Consider the following 21454-nt stretch of genomic DNA (forward strand, 5'->3'; position numbering starts at 1 on the left):
CACCCAAGGTCAGGACTGAACCTGGGTGAGGCAGTGGCTCTACCAGCTGCACTTCTGTTCTGTGCAATTGAGACACATACCAATGTATGGAGCTAGGTAATGTCATAAGATCTAATTAGTATCTTTTAACCCTCCTTCTATAATGGAATAATGTGGAAGACTATGAAAGTTATGTTGTTATTCTGTAATGTACCTTGGGCCAATAAGCTCAAACTCAGTAACAAGAAATATCTGAAATCTTACGAATGGAAGAGAAGATTTACTTCAGTTTTGAGTTCTTGATCTCTTCTCACACATGCAGCCAAACCTGCTGAACATTTCCAGCATTTTCTGTTTCTATTTTAGATTACGCAGCATTTCATACATTTCCCTAGCTATTGACTATTTCTCTCCCTTACATCTGACAAATTCAACTAGTGTACAGCCACCCACCCATCCCTATAAAATTCAGCTGATCCAAAATTTAACTGGCCATATCTATGTCACATTCAGTCTTCAACTCTGTGCTCAATATTCTAAATCAGGTTCTCAACCTTAAAATACTCTTTTTTTTCCCTAACCTTGCCAAATCCCTCATCCATAACATATTCATTCCCAGCCAATCAGAGATTGGGAACAAGAGAAATGACTCACACCGGTTGGCAAGTGTGCGGTCAAAAGCAGTGCTTTGCGGGAGTTTTTGTATTTGAACAGCAGTCAATCAGAGATAAGGATTCATTAGCAAGGCCAAACAAAAATAATACAGGGGCAAATGGAGCAGCTTTTGTTGGAGTGGTCAGTGTTAGAATGGAGATTTGAGGCATTAGCTCATCAAGGCTTGAGTGAGAGAAGGTGAAAAGCTGTAGGTAGATTTTTTTCAGTTTATTGTTTCATTCTTTATAATTGCACAGTTAAACACATTATTGCATATTTAGAGCAGTGGGGATGCCAGGCAGGATGAATGCTCCTCTTACAGGATGTGAAGTCCCTGATGACTTCACCTGCAAGAAGTGCATACAGCTACAGCTTCTAACAGACTGTGTTAATGAATTGAAGCTGGAACTAGATGAACTCTGGATCATTTGGGAGGCTGAGGGGGTGATAGACAGGACATATAGAGAGGTAATAACACCCAAGATGCAGGACATAGGAAACTTGGTGACAGTCAGGGGGGTGAAAAGGGTTAAACAGCCAGTGCAGAGTACCCCTGTGTCCATCCCCCTCAATAACACTTTGGATAATGTTGGTGGCAATTACCTAGTAGAGATCACTGTGTCAGGTCACTAAGTCACTGTGGTCAGGTCTCCAGCACTGAGTCTAGCTCTGTGGGTCAGAAGGGGGGGGGGGGGAGAGAAGACATGACCTGTCGAGCAGTCATGATTGTGAATTTGTTAGTTAGGAGAACAGAAAGGAGGTTCTGTGGACAAAAACAAAACTCCCAGATGCCTCCTAGTGCCAGGGTCTGGGACATTCTTAATTGGGAGGGTGAGCAGTCAGAAGTCACAGTCCATATAGTACCAATGTTATAGATAGGAAAAGGGACAAGGTTCTACAAAGTGACTTCAGGGAGTTAGGAGCTAAGTTAAAGGACAGGACTCCACGCTTGTGATCTCAGGATTGCTACCTGTGTCACGTGCTAGTGAGGCCAGAAACAGCAAGATCATACAGTTTAACACATGGCTAAGGAACTGGTATAGGAGGGAGGGCTGCAGATTTTTGGATCATTGGGCTCTCTTCTAGGGAAGGTGGGACCTGTACAGAAAAGGCAGTTTGCCCCTGAACTAGAGGGGGACTAATATCCTAGTGGGGGGGGGGGGGGGGGGTGTCGAGTTTAAACTCGAGTTGCAGAAGGATGGGAACCAGATTGCCAGAACAGACAGTGCAGTGACATGTGATGGTAGAAACAGATGTTATTAAGACCTCAGACAAATTCAGGAACCAAAAGGTTGAGCGTGGTGTGACTATGATCTCAGTTGCATATACTTCAATGCAGCAAGTATTGTAGGAAAAGCAGATGAGCTCAGGGCATGGATCAATACACTGAATTATGATATCACAGCCATTAGTGAGACTTCATTGCTGGAGGGGCAGGACTGGCAGTTCCATAGACATAGAGTCTACAGAAGTGAAGCAAAGCAGCAGTGAGGTCATAAGCCCTGTACAGATTACAGCAGTGAAGGTGTTTGCTGAGGCAAATGAGGGTGGACAAATCCCCAGGGCCTGACAAGGTGTTCCCTCAGTCCCTGTGGGAGACAAGTGCATTGATTGTTGTGGCCCTAGCAGAGATAGCTAAATCATCCTTAGCAATAAGTGAGGTACCAGGGGATTGGAGGATAGCTAATATTGTTCTGTTGTTTAAGAAAGGCTCCAAGAATAAACCAGGAAATTATAGACCAGTGTGCCTGACATCAGTAGTGGGAAAGATTCTGGCAGCTATTCTAGGGAACCAGATATATGAGTATTTGGATATACAGGATTGATTAGGGATAGTTAGCACGGTTTTTTTGCATAGATCATGTCCAACCAACCTTAGGAGTTTTTTTCAAAGAAGTTACCAGGAAGTTGATAAAGGCAAGGCAGTGGATGTTGTCTACATGGACTTTGCTAAGGTCCCACATGGCTTCAAAGGTTTCAAAGGTAACATTTAATGTCAGAGAAATGTATATAATATACATTTTACAGGATGCACCACAAGCCTCAGCCAGGGGCGGTACACTTGGTGGCATAACCAAGTTCTCAGACAGCTGGCATCAATCTTGGAACAGAGGTGAATCACCACAAACATCGCCAAGAAATATTCACATTAAACAGTCTGTACCAGCAGCCAACCTCCAGAGCACCATATAACATCAAAAGAGGTAAGCATTCTGCAGGTTGCTCGGGATTGGAAAATGGACATGGACTTGGAAAAAAAGCTTGTGTTTCCCCCAGACATTACAGCTACAACACTCCGGCAGTACCATGGGAAGATGGTATTGAAGAAGCTTATGAGAGGAAAAAGACCAAGTACTCTGAACTGGCAACTGCAGCAGCCCAGGATGGCTAGAAGACCGAGATTTTCCCTGTAGAAGTGGGATGCAGGGGATTCATGGCTACATCTACGACCAGTCTATTGAAGAAGATGGGGGTGAGGGGTTATTCACTCCAAAAGCAATCAAGTCCTTGTCAAATGCAACAGAAGAAAGCAGTAAATGTATTTGGATTAAAAGGAAAGACAGCAGCTGGGCTGCAAGATGAAGACAGGAGGGTATGGAACTGAGAGGAGTGTATCTGGGATGCCAGATAGCACCATTGAGCCCTCTGGAGACGTCGTGGGCTTATCAACAAAATGTCAAAGAAGGAGGGTGCCCATCTAATGACCTCGATGAGGTACCTACCCTCCTTGTCACCACTCCAAGCCCACTGCCAACACTGAGAGTGCTGACTTATCATAGGGATTGAAACATCAAGTCCTATATCATAATATGATTGAATTCAGTTGCAAATTTGAAAAGGAGAAGCTGGTATAAGGTGTATCGATAGTTCAGTGGAACAAAGGAAATATCAGTGGTATGAGAGAGGAACTGGCCCAAGTTGACTGGAAAAGTAAGCTATATGGAGGGACAGTGGAGCAGAATTGGATGAAATTCCTACAAGAAATAAGTGCAGGAAAAATATATTCCAAGAAAAAAAAAGAAAATCATGAATGGAAAAACAGCACAAATGTGACTAATGAGAAAGGTTAAGGTTAAAATAAAAGCAAAAGAGACGGCGTACAAGGAAGCAAAAATCAGAGGGAAAACTGAGGACTGGATGACTTTTAAAAACTTACAGAAGTAAACTAAGAAAGTCATTAGGAAAGAAAAGATGAATTGTGAAAGGAAGTTGGCAATTAACACAAAAAAGGATGCTAAGAGTTTTAAAAAAATATATTAGAAGTAAAAGAGTTACACGGGTAGATATAGGACTGATTGAAAATGATGCTAGGGAAATTATAATGCGTAACAAAGAGATGGCAGAGGAACTAAATGAGTATTTTGCATCAGTCTTCACAGTGAAAGACATTAGCAACATATCTGATAGCCAGAGGTCTCAGGGAATTGAATTAGGTACAGTCAAGATTATTAGACAGAAAGTGCTTGGAAAGCTAAATGGACTAAGGATAGATAAGTCTCCCAGACCAGATGAGGTGCACCCACGGGTTCTGAAGGAGGTGGCTTTGGAGATTGTGGAGGCATTGGAAATGATCTTCCAGGAATCAATGGACTCTGGCATGGTTCTGGAGGACTGGAAGGTCACAAATGTAGTTCCTCTGTTTAAGAAAGGAGGGAGGCAGCAAAAAGAAAATTACAGACCTATTAGTCTGACATCGATAGTTGTAAAGTTATTGGAGTCGATCCTCAAGGATGAGCTTATGAAATACCTCGAGGTGCATGACATGATAGGCCCAAGCCAGCATGGTTTCATGAAGGGAAGATCCTGCCTCACCAACCTATTGGAATTTAAACTAATTTGGCAGGTGGATGGGAACCGGAATGATGGAGCGGAGGAGAGGGAAAACAGAAATAGATCTAAGGCAGTGAGCAGTAAGGATGTCAGGAAGGACAGGCAGCTGATGGAGCAAATTTGCAGCCATTGGGATGAGTTGCAGTGCAATAAAGTTGCAAAACAAAAAGTTACAGTGCAAAAAGTACCAAATACTGGACTTAAAGTGTTGTACTTAAATGCACGCAGCATAAGGAATAAGGATGATCTTGTCGTACAGTTACAGATTGGCAGGTATGATATTGTGACCATCACTGAGACTTGGCTAAAGGATGCATGTCTCTGGGAGCTGAACATCCAAGGATACACGGTGTATCAGAAGGATAGGCAGGTAGGTAGAGGGGGTGGCGTGGCTTTAATGGTTAGAAATGATATTAAATCATTAGAAAGAGTTGACATAGGATTGGAAGGTACAGAATCTTTATGGGTTGAGCTAAGAAATCGCAGGGGTAAAAGGACCCTGATGGCAGTTATCTACAGGCCTCCAAACAGCTGCAGTGATGTGGACTACAAATTACAACAGGGAATAGAAAAGACTTGCCAGAAGGGCAGTGTTATGATCATTGTAGGGGATTTTAACATGCGAGTGGATTGGGAAAATCAGGTCGGCACTGGATCTCAAGAGAGAGAATTTGTAGAATGTCTACGAGATGGCTTTTTAGAACAGCTTGTTGTTGAGCCCACTAGGGGATCAGCTGTATTGGATTGGGTTTTGTGTAATGAACCAGAGGTGATTAGAGAGATGGAAGTGAAGGAACCCTTAGGAGGCAGTGATCATAACATGATTGAGTTCATTGTGAAATTTGAGAAAGAGAAGCCAAAATCCGATGTGTCGGTATTTCAGTGGACTAAAGGAAATTACAGTGGTATGAGAGAGGAACTGACCAAAGTTGACTGGAAAGGGACACTAGTGGGAAGGACGGCAGAGCAGCAGTGGCTGGAGTTTATGCGAGAAGTGAGGAAGGTGCAAGACAGATATATTCCAAAAAAGAAATTTTCGAATGGAAAAAGGATGCAACTGTGGCTGACAGGAGAAGTCAAAGCCAAAGTAAAAGCAAAGCAGAGGGCATACAAGGAAGCAAAAATTAGTGGGAAGACAGAGGATTGGGAAGTTTTCAAAAGCTTACACAAGGAGACTTAGAAGGTCATTAAGAGGGAAAAGATGAACTATGAAAGGAAGCTAGCAAATAATATCAAAGAGGATACTAAAAGCTTTTTCAAGTATATAAAGAGTAAAAGACAGGTGAGAGTAGATATAGGATCGATAGAAAATGATGCTGGAGAAATTGTAATGGGAGATAAGGAGATGGCGGAGGAACTGAACAAGTATTTTGCATCAGTCTTCACTGAGGAAGACATCAGCAATATACCGGACACTCAAGGGTGTCAGGGAAGAGAAATATGTGCAGTCACAATTACAACAGAGAAAGTACTCAGGAAGCTGAATAGTCTAAGGGTAGATAAATCTCCTGGACCAGATGGAATGCACCCTCATGTTCTGAAGGAAGTAGCTGTGGAGATTGCAGAAGTATTAGCAATGATCTTTCAAAAGTTGATAAATTCTGGCCTGGTTCCGGAGGACTGGAAGATTGCAAATGTCACTCCGCTATTTAAGAAGGGGGCAAGGAAGCAAAAAGGAAATTATAGACATCTTAGCTTAACATCGGTGGTTGGGAAGTTGTTGGAGTCGATTGTCAAGGATGAGGTTATGGAGTACCTGGAGGCATATGACAAGATAGGCAGAACTCAGCATGTTTTCCTTAAAGGAAAATCCTGCCTGACAAATTTAGTGCAATTTTTTGAGGAAATTACAAGTAGGCTAGACAAGAGAGATGCAGTGGATGTTGTGTATTTGGATTTTCAGGCCTTTGACAAGGTGCCGCACATGAGGCTACTAAACAAGATAAGAGCCCGTGGAATTACGGGAAAGTTACATACGTGGATAGAGCGTTGGTTGATTGGCAGGAAACAGAGAGTGGGAATAAAGGGATCCCATTTTGGTTGCTTGCTGGTTACCAGTGGTGTTCCACAGGGGTCTGTGTTGGGACCGCTTCTTTTTACATTGTATATCAACAATTTGGATTATGGAATAGATGGCTTTGTGGCTAAGTTTGCTGATGATACAAAGATAGATGGAGGGGCCGGTAGTGCTGAGGAAACAGAGAGTCTGCAGAGAGACTTGGATAGATTAGGGGAATGAGCAAAGAAGTGGCAAATGAATTACAATGTCAGAAAGTGTATGGTCATGCATTTTGGTAGAAGAAATAAATGGGCAGACTATTATTTAAATGGGGAGAGAATTCAAAGTTCTGAGATGCAATGGGACTTGGGAGTCCTCGTGCAGGATACCCTTAAGGTTAACCTCCAGGTTGAGTCGGTGGTGAAGAAGGCGAATGCAATGTTGGCATTCATTTCTAGAGGAATAGAGTACAGGAGCAGGGATGTGATGTTGAGGCTCTATAAGCCACTGGTAAGACCTCACTTGGAGTACTGTGTGCAGTTTTGGGCTCCTTATTTAAGAAAGGATGTGCTGACATTGGACAGGGTTCAGAGAAGATTCACTAGAATGATTCCAGGAATGAGAGGGTTAACATATGAGGAACGTTTGACTGCTCTTGGACTGTACTCCTTGGAGTTTAGAAGAATGAGGGGGGAACTCATAGAAACATTTTGAATGTTGAAAGGCATGGACAGAGTGGATGTGGCAAAGTTGTTTCCCATGGTGGAGGAGTCTAGTATGAGAGGGTATGACTTGAGGATTGAAGGGCACCCATTCAGAACAGAGATGCCAAAAAAATTTTTTAGCCAGAGGGTGGTGAATCTATGGAATTTGTTGCCATGGACAGCAGTGGAGGCCAAGTCATTGGGTGTATTTAAGGCAGAGATCGATAGGTATCTGAGTAGTCAGGGCATCAAAGGTTATGGTGAGAAGGCGGGGGAATGGGACTAAAGGGGAGATTGGATCAGTTTATGATGAAATGGCAGAGCAGACTCGATGGGCTGAATGGCCAACCTGCTCCTTTGTCTTATGGTCTTATTGTCTTATGGAATTTTTTGAGGTAATCTCAAATAAGATTGACAAGGGAGAGGCTGTGGATGTTGTGTATTTGGATTTTCAAAAGGCCTTCGATAAGGTGCCGCATAAGAGGCTACTTAATAAGATGAGAGCCCTTGGAATTACAGGAAAGATACTGGAATGGGTGGAGCATTGGCTGACAGGCAGAAAGCAAAGGGTGGGAATAAAGGGATCCTATTCTGGTTGGTTGCCAGTTACTAGTGGAGTTCCGCAGGGGTCGGTGTTGGGGCCGCTTCTTTCTACACTGTATATCGATTATGGATTAAATGGTTTTGTGGCTAAGTTCGTGGATGACACTAAGATATAGGTGGAGGAGCAGGAAGTGTTGAAGAAACGGAAAGGTTACAGAGAGACTTGGTCAGTTTAGAAGAGTGGGCAAAGAAATGGCAGATGAGATACAATGCCGAGAAATGTACAGTTGTACATTTTGGAAGAAGAAATAATCGGGCAGATTATTATTTAGATGGGGAGAAAATTCAAAAATCGTAAGTGCAAAGGAACTTGGGGGTCCCCATGCAGGATACCCTAAAGGTTAACCACTAGGTTGGATCGGCAGTAAGGAACGCGAATGCTATGTTGGCAATCATTTCAAGAGGAACAGTGTATAAGAGTAAGGAGGTGTTGATGAGGCTCTATGGAGCACTGGTGAGACCTCATTTGGAAAACTGTGTGCAGTTTTGGGCCCCCTATCTTAGAAGGGATGTACTGATGTTGGAGAGAGTTCAGAGAAGATTTACGAGGATGATTCCTAGAATGCAGGGGCTAACATATGAGGAGCATTTGACGGCTCTTGGACTGTATTCATTAGAGTATAGAAGAATGAGAGGGGATTTAATAGAAACATTTCAAATGTTGAAAGGGTTGGATAGAGTAGATGTGGAAAGGCTGTTTCCCTTGGTGAGTGAGTCCAGGACAAGAGGCCACAGTCTTAGAATTAGAGGGTACCCATTTACAACAGAGATGAGAATTTTTTTTAGCCAGAGGGTCGTGGATTTATGGAATTCATTGCCACATGCAACTGTGGAGGCCCGATCTTTGAGGGTGTTTAAGGAGGAGATTGATAGGTATCTATTTAGTCAGGGTATCAAGTGTTATGGGGAAAAAGCCAGAAATTGGAACTAAATGGGAGAATAGTTTAGCTCATTGTGGAGTGGTGGAACAGACTCGATGGGCCAAATGGCCTACTTCTGCTCCTTTGTCCTGTGATCTTGTGATCTTATTAGCTCTACTGAAATGCTTTTTCTTCGCAATCATCCACGAAAACCATATAACAATTACAGCACGGAAACAGGCCATTTCGGCCCTCCTAGTCCATGCCGAACGCTCTCACCTAGTCCAACCGACCTGCACTCAGCTCAAAATCCTCCATTCCTTTCCTGTCCATATACCTATCCAATTTTACTTTAAATGATAATATCGAACCTGCCTCTACCACTTCTACCGGAAGCTCGTTCCACACAGCTACCACTCTCTGGGTAAAGAAATTCCCCCTCATGTTACCCCTAAACTTTTGCCCCCCAACTCTCAATTCATGTCCTCTTGTTTGAATCTCCCCTACTCTCAATGGAAAAAGCCTATCCACGTCAACTCTATCTATCCCCCTCATAATTTTAAATACTTCCATCAAGTCCCCCCTCAACCTTCTACGCTCCAAAGAATAAAGACCTAGCTTGTTCAACCTTTCTCTGTAAATTAGGTGCTGAAACCCAGGTAACATTCTAGTAAATTTCCTCTGTACTCGCTCTATTTTGTTGACACCTTTCCTGTAATTCGATGACCAGAGCTGTACACAATACTCCAAATTTGGCCTCACCAATGCCTTGTACAATTTTAACATTACATCCCAACTCCTATACTCAATGCTCTGATTTATAAAGGCCAGCATACCAAAAGCTTTTGTCACCACCCTATCCACATGAGATTCCACCTTCAGGAAACTATGCACCATTATTCCTAGATCACTCTGTTCTACTGTATTCCTCAATGCCCTACCATTTACCATGTATGTCCTATTTGGATTATTCCTACCAAAATATAGCACCGCACACTTATCAGCATTAAACTCCATCTGCCATCTTTCAGCCCACTCTTCTAACTGACCTAAATCTCTCTGCAAGCTTTGAAAACCTACTTCATTATCCACAATGCCACCTACCTTAGCATCATCTGAATACTTACTAATCCAATTTACCACCCCATCATCCAGATTATTAGTGTATATGACAAGCAATAGTGGACCCAGTACAGATCCCTGAGGCACACCACTAGTCACCGGCCTCCATCCTGACAAACAGTTATCCACCACTACTCTCTGGCATCTCCCATCCAGCCACTGTTGAATCCATTTTACTACCTCAATATTAATACCTAACTATTGAACCTTCCCAACTAACCTTGTCAAAGGAAAACAGAGGAGTGCCCCCAAAGAATGGACGACAGTTAAATGTTAGAACTCCAAAGTAAACCCCCCAACTCCCCTCCCTCCCATGCATAAGTGGCAGCAAGCAGCAATTCCCCCTCCCCCCATGGGAGGTTGGGCTGGTCTAGAAGGTTCAGTTGCTTGGCATTCAAGATGAGGTAGTAAACTGAATTAGATGATGACTCTGTAGGAAAAGCTGGAGAGTGGGAGGTGAGTGGTTGCCTCTCTGACTGGGGGACTGTGACTAGTCGAATACCACATGGATTGGTGTTGGGTCCATTGTCTTTTGTCATCTATATTAATGCTCTGGATGATAATGTGGTTAACTGGATCAGCAAATTTGCCAATGACACCAAGATTAGGGGTGTAGTGGACACTGAGAAAGACTATCAGCAGGATCTGGACCAGCTGGAAAAATGGGCTGACAAATGACAGAGGGAATTTAATGAAGACAAGTGTGAGGTGTTACACCATGGTAGGTTTTACATGGACAGAGGGACAAGAACTTCAAAAGTGTTGCTGCAAACAAACTGCCATATTTTATCACACTAGGGTGGCATGGTAGTGTAGCAGTTAGCGCAACACTTTACAGTACCAGCAATTACTGATTGGGGTCCAATTCCCACTGCAATCTGTAAGGAATCTCCACATTCTCCCTGTGACTGCATGGGTTTCTTCCCCCATTCCAAAGATGTACAGGTTAGGATTGGGTTTTATATGTTACGGGTATGCTATGTTGCTGCTGAAATCATAGAGACACTTGTGCAATGACCTTGGACTATGTTGGTCATTGAAGCAAACAACAAGTTTCATTGTACATGTGTCAAATAAAGCTAATCGCATTCCATTTATTCAATATCACTGGAAAATTTCAGATGACTAGTTTCATCAACAGAAAAAATTTTGTAGACATCTTTAGCAAAATACTTACCTGGGGAAAAGAATTACCATTAACACAGAAACTGGCTGACTAGCAGGCTGGTTAAATGTTGCTGCAACAACAACTAGGCACTCAACATCAGCATGACCACTGAATTAATTCTCAACTTCAGATAGGGGAAGTGAGGAGAATACACACCAGTCCTCATTGAGGGGTCAATAGTGAAAGGTTGAGCAGCTCAAAGTTCCTGGACATCAACAAATCAGAGGACCTATCCTGGGCCCAACACATTAAAGCAATCACAATGACACAACAGTAACTCTACCACATCACTTTATTTGCCACATACATTTACATGTATTAGGAATTTGCTGTGGTGTGTTGGTGCAATAAGTAACAATAAACACTGAACAATAAGAATAAAGAATTATACATATAAAAAAATAAACTTAGTGGTTAAAGTACAGAAATAGAATAAAATGTGCACAGGTAAATACCAGCATTTATTTACGATGTAAACAGCATTATAATATGTAGATTAAAGCGTTGAGGGTGAAGTGCAGTCAGAATTGATAGCAGGGGTTGGAGTGGCCAACTAGAATGGTTGACTAGATTATCTGCTTAGAGGAAGAAACTTTTAAGATAGTGTGAAGTTTTTGTTTTAATAACCCAATAGCACTTTCCAGAATGGACTTTATGGAAAAGGCAGTTTCCAGGATGGGTAGTGTCCACAATGATTTTTTTTCCCTGCCTGCTTCTATGTTCTGGATACATACTAGTCATGCAGTGATGGCAGACTACAGCCAATAAACTTTTCAGCGGACCTGACAGTTCACTGTAGTTTTCGTATATTGTGAGAGAATACTGCTCCAGATTAGACAGTAACAACTGATATGAGGGTGTTCTCTGTGATGATAGTGTAGAATTGTACTAGGATGTTCTGGGGAAGATGGGATTTTACCAACTGCTAAAAGTAGTACGTCCTCTGCCGAGTCTTTTCGTTAATGAAGGAGATAAGATTCTCCACCCAAGGTCCCGCAAGATAATGATGCCCAGGAACCATAATGTTGGAGTGGTGCTAACTGTAGAGTTGTTGATGATGAGTGAGTAGAAACGAGACATATTCCTCCTGAAGTCAACATGCATCTCCACAGTTAAGGAAATTCCACTCCGAGTTACTGTAACTACACCAGGAGACTAGCTTGCTAACTTTCTAGTGATCCTTGGATTCATCACCTCTGGTGATTAGTTCTATGTCAGTGGTGTCATCCATAAACTTGATCAGTTTAACTGATAAAGCTTATATACTTTCACATCAGTCATTACTGCCCAGTTTGGTGCACAATATACGAAAACTACAGTGAATTGTCCGATAATCCAAAAAGTTCATTGATAAATAATCACTGCAGGACTTATATGCGTTCAGGACAAAGAAGCAGACAGGAAATATCATTGTGAACACTGCCCACCCTGGAATCCACCTCCCAGTACAAGATGGTGGTGTGTTCAGAAGCATCTCTTTTTATAATTGGAAGTGAATGCTAGACACTGAGAACTTCAAGTATTGCAAGTCTACCCTATCAGTGAGCTGTTCATTGGTGGACAAGCTGGACATGGTGCAAACTGTGTTAATGCCTGCTAAGACAGCCAGTGCACAAAAGCAGTGGGCAGTTTAGCAGCACATGATTGTCTCAGACATTTCACTTGTGATTGACTGCAAGACCCTGTTGGACACAGCGTTAATTACACCAAGTCCGCTTACTGTCGTGACATATGACAGGGGAGCTGTGTGGCCCAGTGTAGCAAGGACTAGGCCTCAAGCAATGAGCTTGCCCTTTACAGCAGTACAAGAGAGGAGATGCTGGAAGTGGTGTAGCATAGCGTCCATGCTGGGTTGGGGGTTGCCCCACCTATTAGTGCTGCCATCCAGTGTTTGCTCGGTTGAAGTCAAGCTGGATTGTGTGGGTGTGTGCATACATTCATCTGCAGACTGCTGAGAACTGCTTCTTCTTACAGAAAACACCCATGCACCATCTATTTACAGGCCATGTCACTCAGGGACTTGGGCTATATATACTTTTTTGTATAACTGTATGTTTACTTGCTATCTTACTTGTGCTATTTGTACCTTGTGCTGTGTATAACTGTTGATACAGTGTTTTGCACCTTGGCCCCAGAGGAACACTGTTTCATTTTGCTGTATTCATGGGTATTCGTGTATGGTTGAATGATGATTTAACTTGAACGTGATGGTTCACTGGAGACACATTCATTAGTGTACAGAGAAAATAGGAAAGGGGTGAAACACACCGCTGTGATGCGTCAATGCTGATTGAGCAAGATGTGGAGATGTGCTTGCCTAATCTCACTTGCTGCCTCCTGTCACAGAGGAAGTTTGTGATACATCTGCAGATGAGACAAGAAGCTTTGTGGTGCCCCAAGATGGCGGCTGAAGTGTTTTGGCACCTCATACTGTTTTAGCAACCTCATTAGGAAACTGAGACAACTTGGTATGTCACGAAAACTTGCAATTTTCTATAGATGAATGATGGACGGCATTCCTACTGGTTGCGCACAAGAGGCTGCAAAGGGTGGGAGACTCGGCTAATTCCCGCCAGAGGACATCTTCAAGAAGTTGTGTCTCAAGAAAGCAACAAACATCATTAAAGATCTTCACCATCTGGAACATGCCCTATTCAAACAACTACCATCAGAGAGAATATATAGAACATGACGACCCCACTCAATGTTTTAAAAACAGCTTCTTACTCTCTGCCATTAGAGTTCTGAATGGCTCATCAAAAAATGTCATATTGCTGCCTTTTCCACTTATTATTTTGTAACTTAGTAATCTTTATGTCTTGCACAATACTGCTGCCACAAAACAACAAACTGCAGGGCATACAGCCAGTGGCCATTTTACTCAGTACACCTGCTTATTAATGCAAGTATCTAATCAGCCAATCATCTGGCAGAAACTCAATACATAAAAGTATAGAGACATTGTCAAGAGGTTTAGATGTTGTTCAGAACAAACCTCAGAATGGGAAAAGCGATCTAAGTGACTTTGCCTGTGGAGTAACTGTTGCTGCCAGGCGGGGTGGTTTGAGAATCTCAGAAACTGCTTACCTCCTGGGATTTTCACACACAACAGTCTCTAAAGTTTACAAAGCATGATGTGAAAAACAAAAAACATCCAGTGAGCAGCAGTTCTGTGAGCGAAAGCACTTTGTTAATGAGAGGTCAGAGGAGAATGGCCAGACTGGCTCAAGCAGACAAGAAGGCAACATTGCCCCAAATAACTATGCATTACAACAGTGGAGTGCAGAGCAGCATCTCCGAACACACAACACATCGAACCTTGAAGTACATGGGCTACAGCAGCAGAAGACCACACCAGGTTCCACTACTATACAGAGTAGACACTGAGTATGTGTGGGTGTTAATGATTGGATGACTGCAATTCTGAATGGATATTAGGAATCATATGATTTGAGGAAACTGATAGTTATCTTATTTTTTACAAAGAAGTCAAAATTCAAAGTAATTTTATGATCAAACTACAACTACATCGCCATATACAGCCCTGCAATTTGTTTTCTTGCAGGCATACACAGTAAATCCAAGAAACATAATAGAATCAATGGAAGACTGCTCCCAACACAACAAACAACCAATGTGCAAAAGACAAATTCTGCCAATACAATAGAAAAAAATTAACAATAATAAATAAATAAGCAATAAATATCATGAACATAAAATGAAAAGTTCTTGAAAGTGAGCCCATAGGTTATGGAAACAGAGACAGAGCCAGTGAAGTTGAGTGAAATTGTCCCCTCTGGTTCAAGAGTTTGATGGTTGAGGGATAATAACTGTTACTGAACCTGGTGGTGTGGGATCAGAGGCTCCTGTAGCTTTTTTTTAATGGCAGTAGCAAGAGAGCATGGCCTGGATGGTGAGGGGTCCGTGAAGTGGATAATGCTTTCTCGCAACAGCACTCCATGTATTAGTGCTCAAAGGTGGGGAGGGATTTATCCGTGATGGACTGGGCTGTACCCACTACTTTTTGTAGGATTTTCCATTCAAGGGCATTGGTGTTTCCATACCAGTCTATGATACAGCCCATCAATATACTCTCTACCACACATCTATAGACATTTGTCAAAGTTTTAGATGCCATGCTGAATCTTCACAAACCCCTAAAGTAGAGGCACTAGTATGCTTTCTTTGTAATGCTACTTTAATATAGTATACATATAATGACACTTTAACATAATTATATTGGTTAAATTAAATAAGTAATGCAAAAATAGAAATAAAAAAGTTGCGAGGTAGTGTTATTGAGTTTAATGTCCATTCAGAAATCAGATGGCAGAGGGGAAGAAGCTGTTCCTGAATCATTGAGTGTGTGCCTTCATGCTTCTGTACTGCCTTCCTGATGGTGACAATGAGAGCAAAGCATGATCTGAATAATGGGGTCCTTAATGATGACCACCACCTTCTTGAGGCATTGTTCCTTGAAGATGTCCTGGATACTACAGAGGCTAGTGCTCATGATGGAGCTGATTAAGTTTACAGCTCTCTGCAGCTTATTTCGATTTTGTGCAGTGACAACCCCCCCCACCCCGACCAAAACTAGACAGTGATGTAGCCAGTTGCTGACCCTTACCACCTCTGATCCCCCAATAAGGAATGGTCATGGACCCCACCAGTTTCCTCCTCCTAAAGTCAATGATCAGTTCCTTGGTCTTGCAGACATTCCATGAGAGGCGTTTGTTTTGGCACTCTGCTCAGCCAGATTTTCAATCTCCCTCCTATATGCTGATTCATCACACCAATGACAGTGGTGTCATCAGCAAACTTAATCATAACATTTGGAGCTATGCTTAGCTTCATAGTCATGTACAAAGTGAGTAGAACAAGCGGCTAAGCACACACAGCCTTGTAGTGCATCTGTGCTGATGGAAATTGGAGAGGAGATGTTATTGCCAATCCAAACTGACTGGGGTCTGCAAATGAGGAAATCAAGGATCCAATTGCCCAAGGAGGTATTGAGTCAAAGATCTTGAAGCTCATGATTAGTTTTGAGGGGATGGGAGTATTGAATGTGGAGCTGTAATCAATAAAGAGCAATCTGATATATGCATCTTTACTATCCAGATGTTTGAAGGTTGAGTGAAGAACCAATTAAATGGCATTTGCTGTGGACCTGTTATGACAGTTGGCAACTGGAATGGATCCAATTCACTTTTCTGACAGGTGTAGATTCTTTCTGTCAAGGTGGCGCCAGTGAACAACAATTCCTCAGGCTACATCTTCCAGATAGCCAATTAGTTCACCTATTCTCCACTTTTTACTCACTCTTTTTATCATAATTGTTTTTCAGAAACTGTTGGAGCCTGCGACTTACAGTTTGGAGTTCAATCAAGTGACCTTGTGCCCTGCTGTTTCCAAGAAAATTCCAGGGAGAGGACCAAAAACACAAGCTGTCCCAAACAGGAGACCAGAGGCAGGGAGCACCATCAACTCCATTTCTCGCTTATCGAAGCATCAAAGAAAATTGAAACAGAGACGAATGTGGAGGAGGCCAGGTTGACAGTTAACAGGTCAGCCCAGAGATCAATCCCCACGGGGGGCCATGTCAGGGCAAAGGTCACTCCCCATGGGAGGCTGCTTCTCGGCGGATGAAGGCTCCACAGAAGGACTGAGTTCAAAGTGTTGCTCTTATTGATGCTGATAGAGGACGTTTTTTTGAAATTCCAAGACTTATGTGATATAACTAGTTTGTATTGGTCTCGTTCAGCTTTTCTGTGTTGCCAATTGGCAGGTGTGCTATATGTTACTTTTTTGGGTGAGGGAGGGATTGGGTATTTGATGTTATTGTCGTTGTTTTTTGTGTGGGAGGAGCTTAAGGGTTAGGGGTTTGACATCTAGCTGCCGTGTCCAAATGGGCAATCTGTTAATTTTTGTGCAAGGGAGAGGCTGAGGGGTTTAGGGTTTACAAGTTTTGTTTCTTTTTCTTTTTTGTGCGGGAAAGGGGTTTTAACGTCTACGATTTCCATGGTTTTTCTGTATTTTCTGGCTATCAGGAGAAGACAAATCTCAGAGTTGTACTCTGTGTTTCTACTTTGATAATAAAATGAACCTTAAACCTTGATATGTTCCATCGCCAACCTCTCAAAGCACTTCATTACAGTGGACGTAAGTGCTACTGGACAATAATCATTGCGGCAGGTTACCACATTCTTCTTAGACACTGGTATAACTGAAGCCTGCTTGAAGCTGGTGGGTATCTTGGACTAACGAAGCAAGAGGTTAAAGATATCGGTGAACACTCCAGGCAGTTGAGCAGCACAGGTCTTTCGTACTCGGACAGGTATCCCACCTGAGCCAGATGATATTCGTGGATTCACTCTCCTGAAGGATGCTCTCACATTGGCCTCATGGACTGAAATCACAGTGTAATTGGGGGCTGTGGGAGTTCATGAAGGTTCCTCCATGCTTTGATAGTGAAAGCAAGCATAGAATGCCCTGAGCTCATCTGGGAGCAAAGCCTTGTTGTCACCCATGTTGCTTGGTTTCACTTTGTGAGAGGTAATCAAATTCAAGCCCTGCCACAGTTGTCAAGCTTTATTCAATAATTCAACTTTGGTCCAAAATTGCAGTTCACACACAAGATGGCTTTCCGGAAATCGTACCTGGGCCTCTTGTATCTTTCTTGGTCGCCAGACCTGAAAGTCACTTAACTGGCCCTTGGCAGATTCTGGATTTCATGGTTCATCCAGGGTTCATGGTTGGAGAAAGACTCTGAATGATTTGGTGAGGACACACTTGTCTGCAACTATCTTTATAAAGTTCAGGAAGGACAACTGTGGTATATTCATTCAGACCCACTTACATCCCTGAACACGGCATTTCTCACCAACTCAAAGTAATCCTGCATCCATTGCTCTGCCTCCTGCGGCCGCCTCTTTGTTGTCCTCATCTCTAGAGCCTTGCTCTTTGATTTGTGCCTGTATCCAGATAGTAGAAGAATAACCAAATGATCTGGTTTCACAAAATGCAGATTAGGCATAGAATGGTTGGCATTCCTAATCATAGTACAGCAGGGGTGTTGGGACCTCTGGTGCTACACATTATATGCTGATGACAATTGGACAGAGAGTTCTTCAAATAAGCCTTATTGAAGTCCCCAACTATGATCTGAAATGTGACAGGCTGGGCTATTTCCTGTTTGGCAAAAGCAGCATTCAATATCTTGAGTGCCTGATTAACATCGGCATTTGGTGGTATGTAAACTTCGGTCAGAATCATGAAGGACTCTCCTGGCAAGTAGAACGGTTGATCCTTAATGTTCCAGGTCGGGGGAACAAGAATGCAACAAGCCGATTGTGTTGAAGCGCCACAAAGAGTTTATCATGAAACACAGATCCCTGCACATTTTACCTTCTATGAATTAGCAGTCCAGTACATCCTATGTATCCAGAAGACTTCAGGTCTGACTGACGCATCATGAGCCGTGTCTCCGTGAAACTCAGAACAGAGCAATTCCTCATTTCCTTCCAATACAACAATCTTGCCCGTAGGTCCTCAATCTTGTTCTCCAGTGACTACATTGGCTAACAAAATGATAGGTGAAGTGTCTTCCATGTTATGTCATGTAATAATCATTTAAAAAGAGCTATTAGGTGAAAGCTTCAAAAACTTACTCACATCCTACTACAGAAATCAAGGTCCACTGTAAAACTAAATGGAGAATAGGAACTTGAAAGATTATAAAGAAAATTAAATGACATTGCTGAATTCCTTTCATTGAATATTCATGCCACTTTAAGGACAATGAAGTTTACTTACATGTTTTGGAATTTAATTTTACTTAAGAGACTGCAGAAATGCTGACTTGATTGTTTTTGCATTCTTGGAGAAATTCTCATAAATTTGCTTTAAATATGATACAAAAAGTGACCAAGTTGTAGAGTAACGAGCTACATGGACTTTTTTTATACTATTATTTTATGTTTTCAGTAACATTACTTAGAGGACATCATGTTTTATAAAACTGAACTATTATGACCTTAAGCTTAATCTATTAATATATTTGTATACTTTATTCACAATTTCTAACCCTAATAATATATTTTCCAGTAAGTACATGTTTATATGGAGGTACTTAGGTTCAAGTGGAAACAAATAGAAGTCATCTGTTGTAGACACTCATGAAAGCAATGTTGTGTTTACACAAATGGGCTTTAAAAAATATGAATAAACTTTGATGTGACAACATTTAATGCCTATTTGGTCAATGTGCAACATGCTGTAAATGATCCTTTCACTTAAACCATTCGATTGCATCTAGAAACCATGCTTATTTGAAGACTAGCAAGACTGAAAAACAAATCACAATTGCAATGACTTCCCCAAATTGACTAAATTTACCGCTTTAAAACTGAATTTGATTTATGAGATTGCAAAATCCCAGCTACAACATTTTGTATTCCTGGAGAAAGCCCTGTGATTTTAACAAAAGTAAGATACAAAGGATGACCCATGTCTGATGGCCAGAAAACAGTTAATTGTGCAGGACATTTTGTGTTAAAGAACATGTGTGAGGCAAGTTTTCTTTCTACGCAGGGAGTGCGAAAAGCCTGGAATAGGCTCCCACAGGAGTGATGCAAGCTGACATGGTAGTGTTTTTTTAAGTGGCTGTTAAAAATGAAAGAATATAGATCATGTACAGATAGATGTACTTTAATACAGTGTTGGTTTCAGTGTAGGCATGATGGGCTGAAGGACCTGTTGCCATACAGTACTGTTCTATGTTCTATCACTTAAACACCTAATGCAAAACAAAATTCAAGATTTAAATTATTTTAAAATGCTTTTTCACATACATGAAATTGATTACTTTCACAGAATCTTATATTGTGCAATGAAAAAGAAACAGCTTATTTGCATTTTGTGTTCCAAAGAGTTTAAGCATCACAGTATAAGTAAAGTTGTATGAAGAAAGATAATTGAAATTCGAGAGTGAAGTTAGTCTCCATTAAGTGGCAATTTGAAGGAGGAGATAATCAATTGGAATAAAAATACAGACTGAAAATAACGAAGAGGTTAATCCACCACAAATCTTCTAAAGAAATGGAGGGTATTCCAGCTACAATATTCTTGTTAAGGGTGTAGACAAGGACAACCTTGGATTCGCATCACTGGGAAAAGGGCAAATCCAAATTTGGGCCAGTGTTACTGCCTGTTACTTGTTCCCTTTTTGTTCTTTCTTTCCTGCCCTCCTCCTATCAATCCATTCTCCCCGGGACAGAGTGGCCACACAGTTACCTCTCGATTCCTCCTCCAGGTGATGCACCCGCAGCTCCGGTCCCGCTGCATTTTCACTGTAACACCTCGTTCCAGGCGATCCCACAGAGCCCGTCTTCCAGCCTCGGCTCTCGTGTGCAACAGACCTACTCCCAACTCCTAAACTGTACCTGCCTAGGCTGCCAATGAATAAAGTTCCGATACCCCTCCGCAAAACAAGCGGCCTGCAAACAGCTGTCGACGCCGCCATAGTAACCATTCGTCAACTTTGACCCCAATGCATCGACCTTCCTTGCCACACTTCCCAGAAACACCAGCGCAGTGGGGTGACGGGTGGTCAGTTTGCGGCGGAGGAGGAATGAGTGGAATTTAGGCTCTGTGAAAGTCGGGAAGTGCACTGTGCGATTGTGTTCTTGGAATTTATTTTTGCTTTATGTAGAATATTGTACATTTAACATTTTTTTGAAAGTTTCCAGCAATATCTTTTTATTCTTGTTGATTGTTGCACGTCGTCTAGTTGTGGGAGCAATAACCCTGCTGAAAACAAGAGATATTCAATGCTAAATTCGTTTATCCACCAGATGAAAAAAAAGCGGATTGATGCCAATAATTTTCACAGATTGAAAAAAAAATCATTGTAAAGGACTCCATGAGGTAGCTGGAAGTTTTGGGCATGCATTTGCAAATTTTATTTCTGGCCTTTCAAGCCAAGGCTGTAAATGCTGCATTTAGACCTGTGGAATTAATCAGTTTAAGTACCTTCATGTTCTTAGCCCATAAAGCAAATCAAGCTCATATAGGAAGAGGTAGGAACCATAACACATGTTTACAAACCAAGAGCTATTTGCCTGAAACTGATAACTGCTATCAAATTTCAAGTGTTCGTGTAGACCAATCTCTTTTAGAGATGAACATTGACTTACCTAACTTCCGTTATCTAACCTCCTCTTCTTACCTCATCCCTGATATATTTAGTTTTTCTCCCCCCTTTTTTTCTCTCTCTCTCTGCCCATCACTCTGCCTGTTCTCCATCTCCCTCTGGTGCTCCCCTCCTCCTTTCTTTCTCCCCAGGCCTCCTGTCCCATGATCCTTTCCCTTCTCCAGCTCTGTATCCCTTTTGCCAATCACCTTTCTGGCTCTCAGCTTCACCCCACCCCCTCTGGTCTTCTATCATTTCGCATTTCCTCCTCCCCCTCCTACTTTCAAATCTCTTACTATCTTTCAGTTAGTCCTGACGAAAGGTCTTGGCCCGAAACGTCGACAG

The 21454-nt window shown here is 42.1% G+C and overlaps 1 protein-coding gene across 1 annotated transcript in view; it reads right to left on the reverse strand.

Annotated features, from left to right (window-relative positions):
* Positions 1-20475, reverse strand: part of auh (AU RNA binding protein/enoyl-CoA hydratase) — a 186899-nt gene extending 166424 nt beyond the window's left edge. The window contains exon 1 of the mRNA XM_073071898.1: positions 20212-20475. Within this exon, the coding sequence (XP_072927999.1) occupies positions 20212-20449 (238 nt within the window). The 5' untranslated portion in view covers positions 20450-20475. The remainder of the gene's footprint in view (positions 1-20211) is intronic.
* Between the last annotated feature and the right edge of the window lie 979 nt (positions 20476-21454).

This window comes from Hemitrygon akajei, chromosome 2 (genome assembly GCF_048418815.1).
Source record: "Hemitrygon akajei chromosome 2, sHemAka1.3, whole genome shotgun sequence".
Lineage (NCBI taxonomy): Eukaryota > Metazoa > Chordata > Chondrichthyes > Myliobatiformes > Dasyatidae > Hemitrygon > Hemitrygon akajei.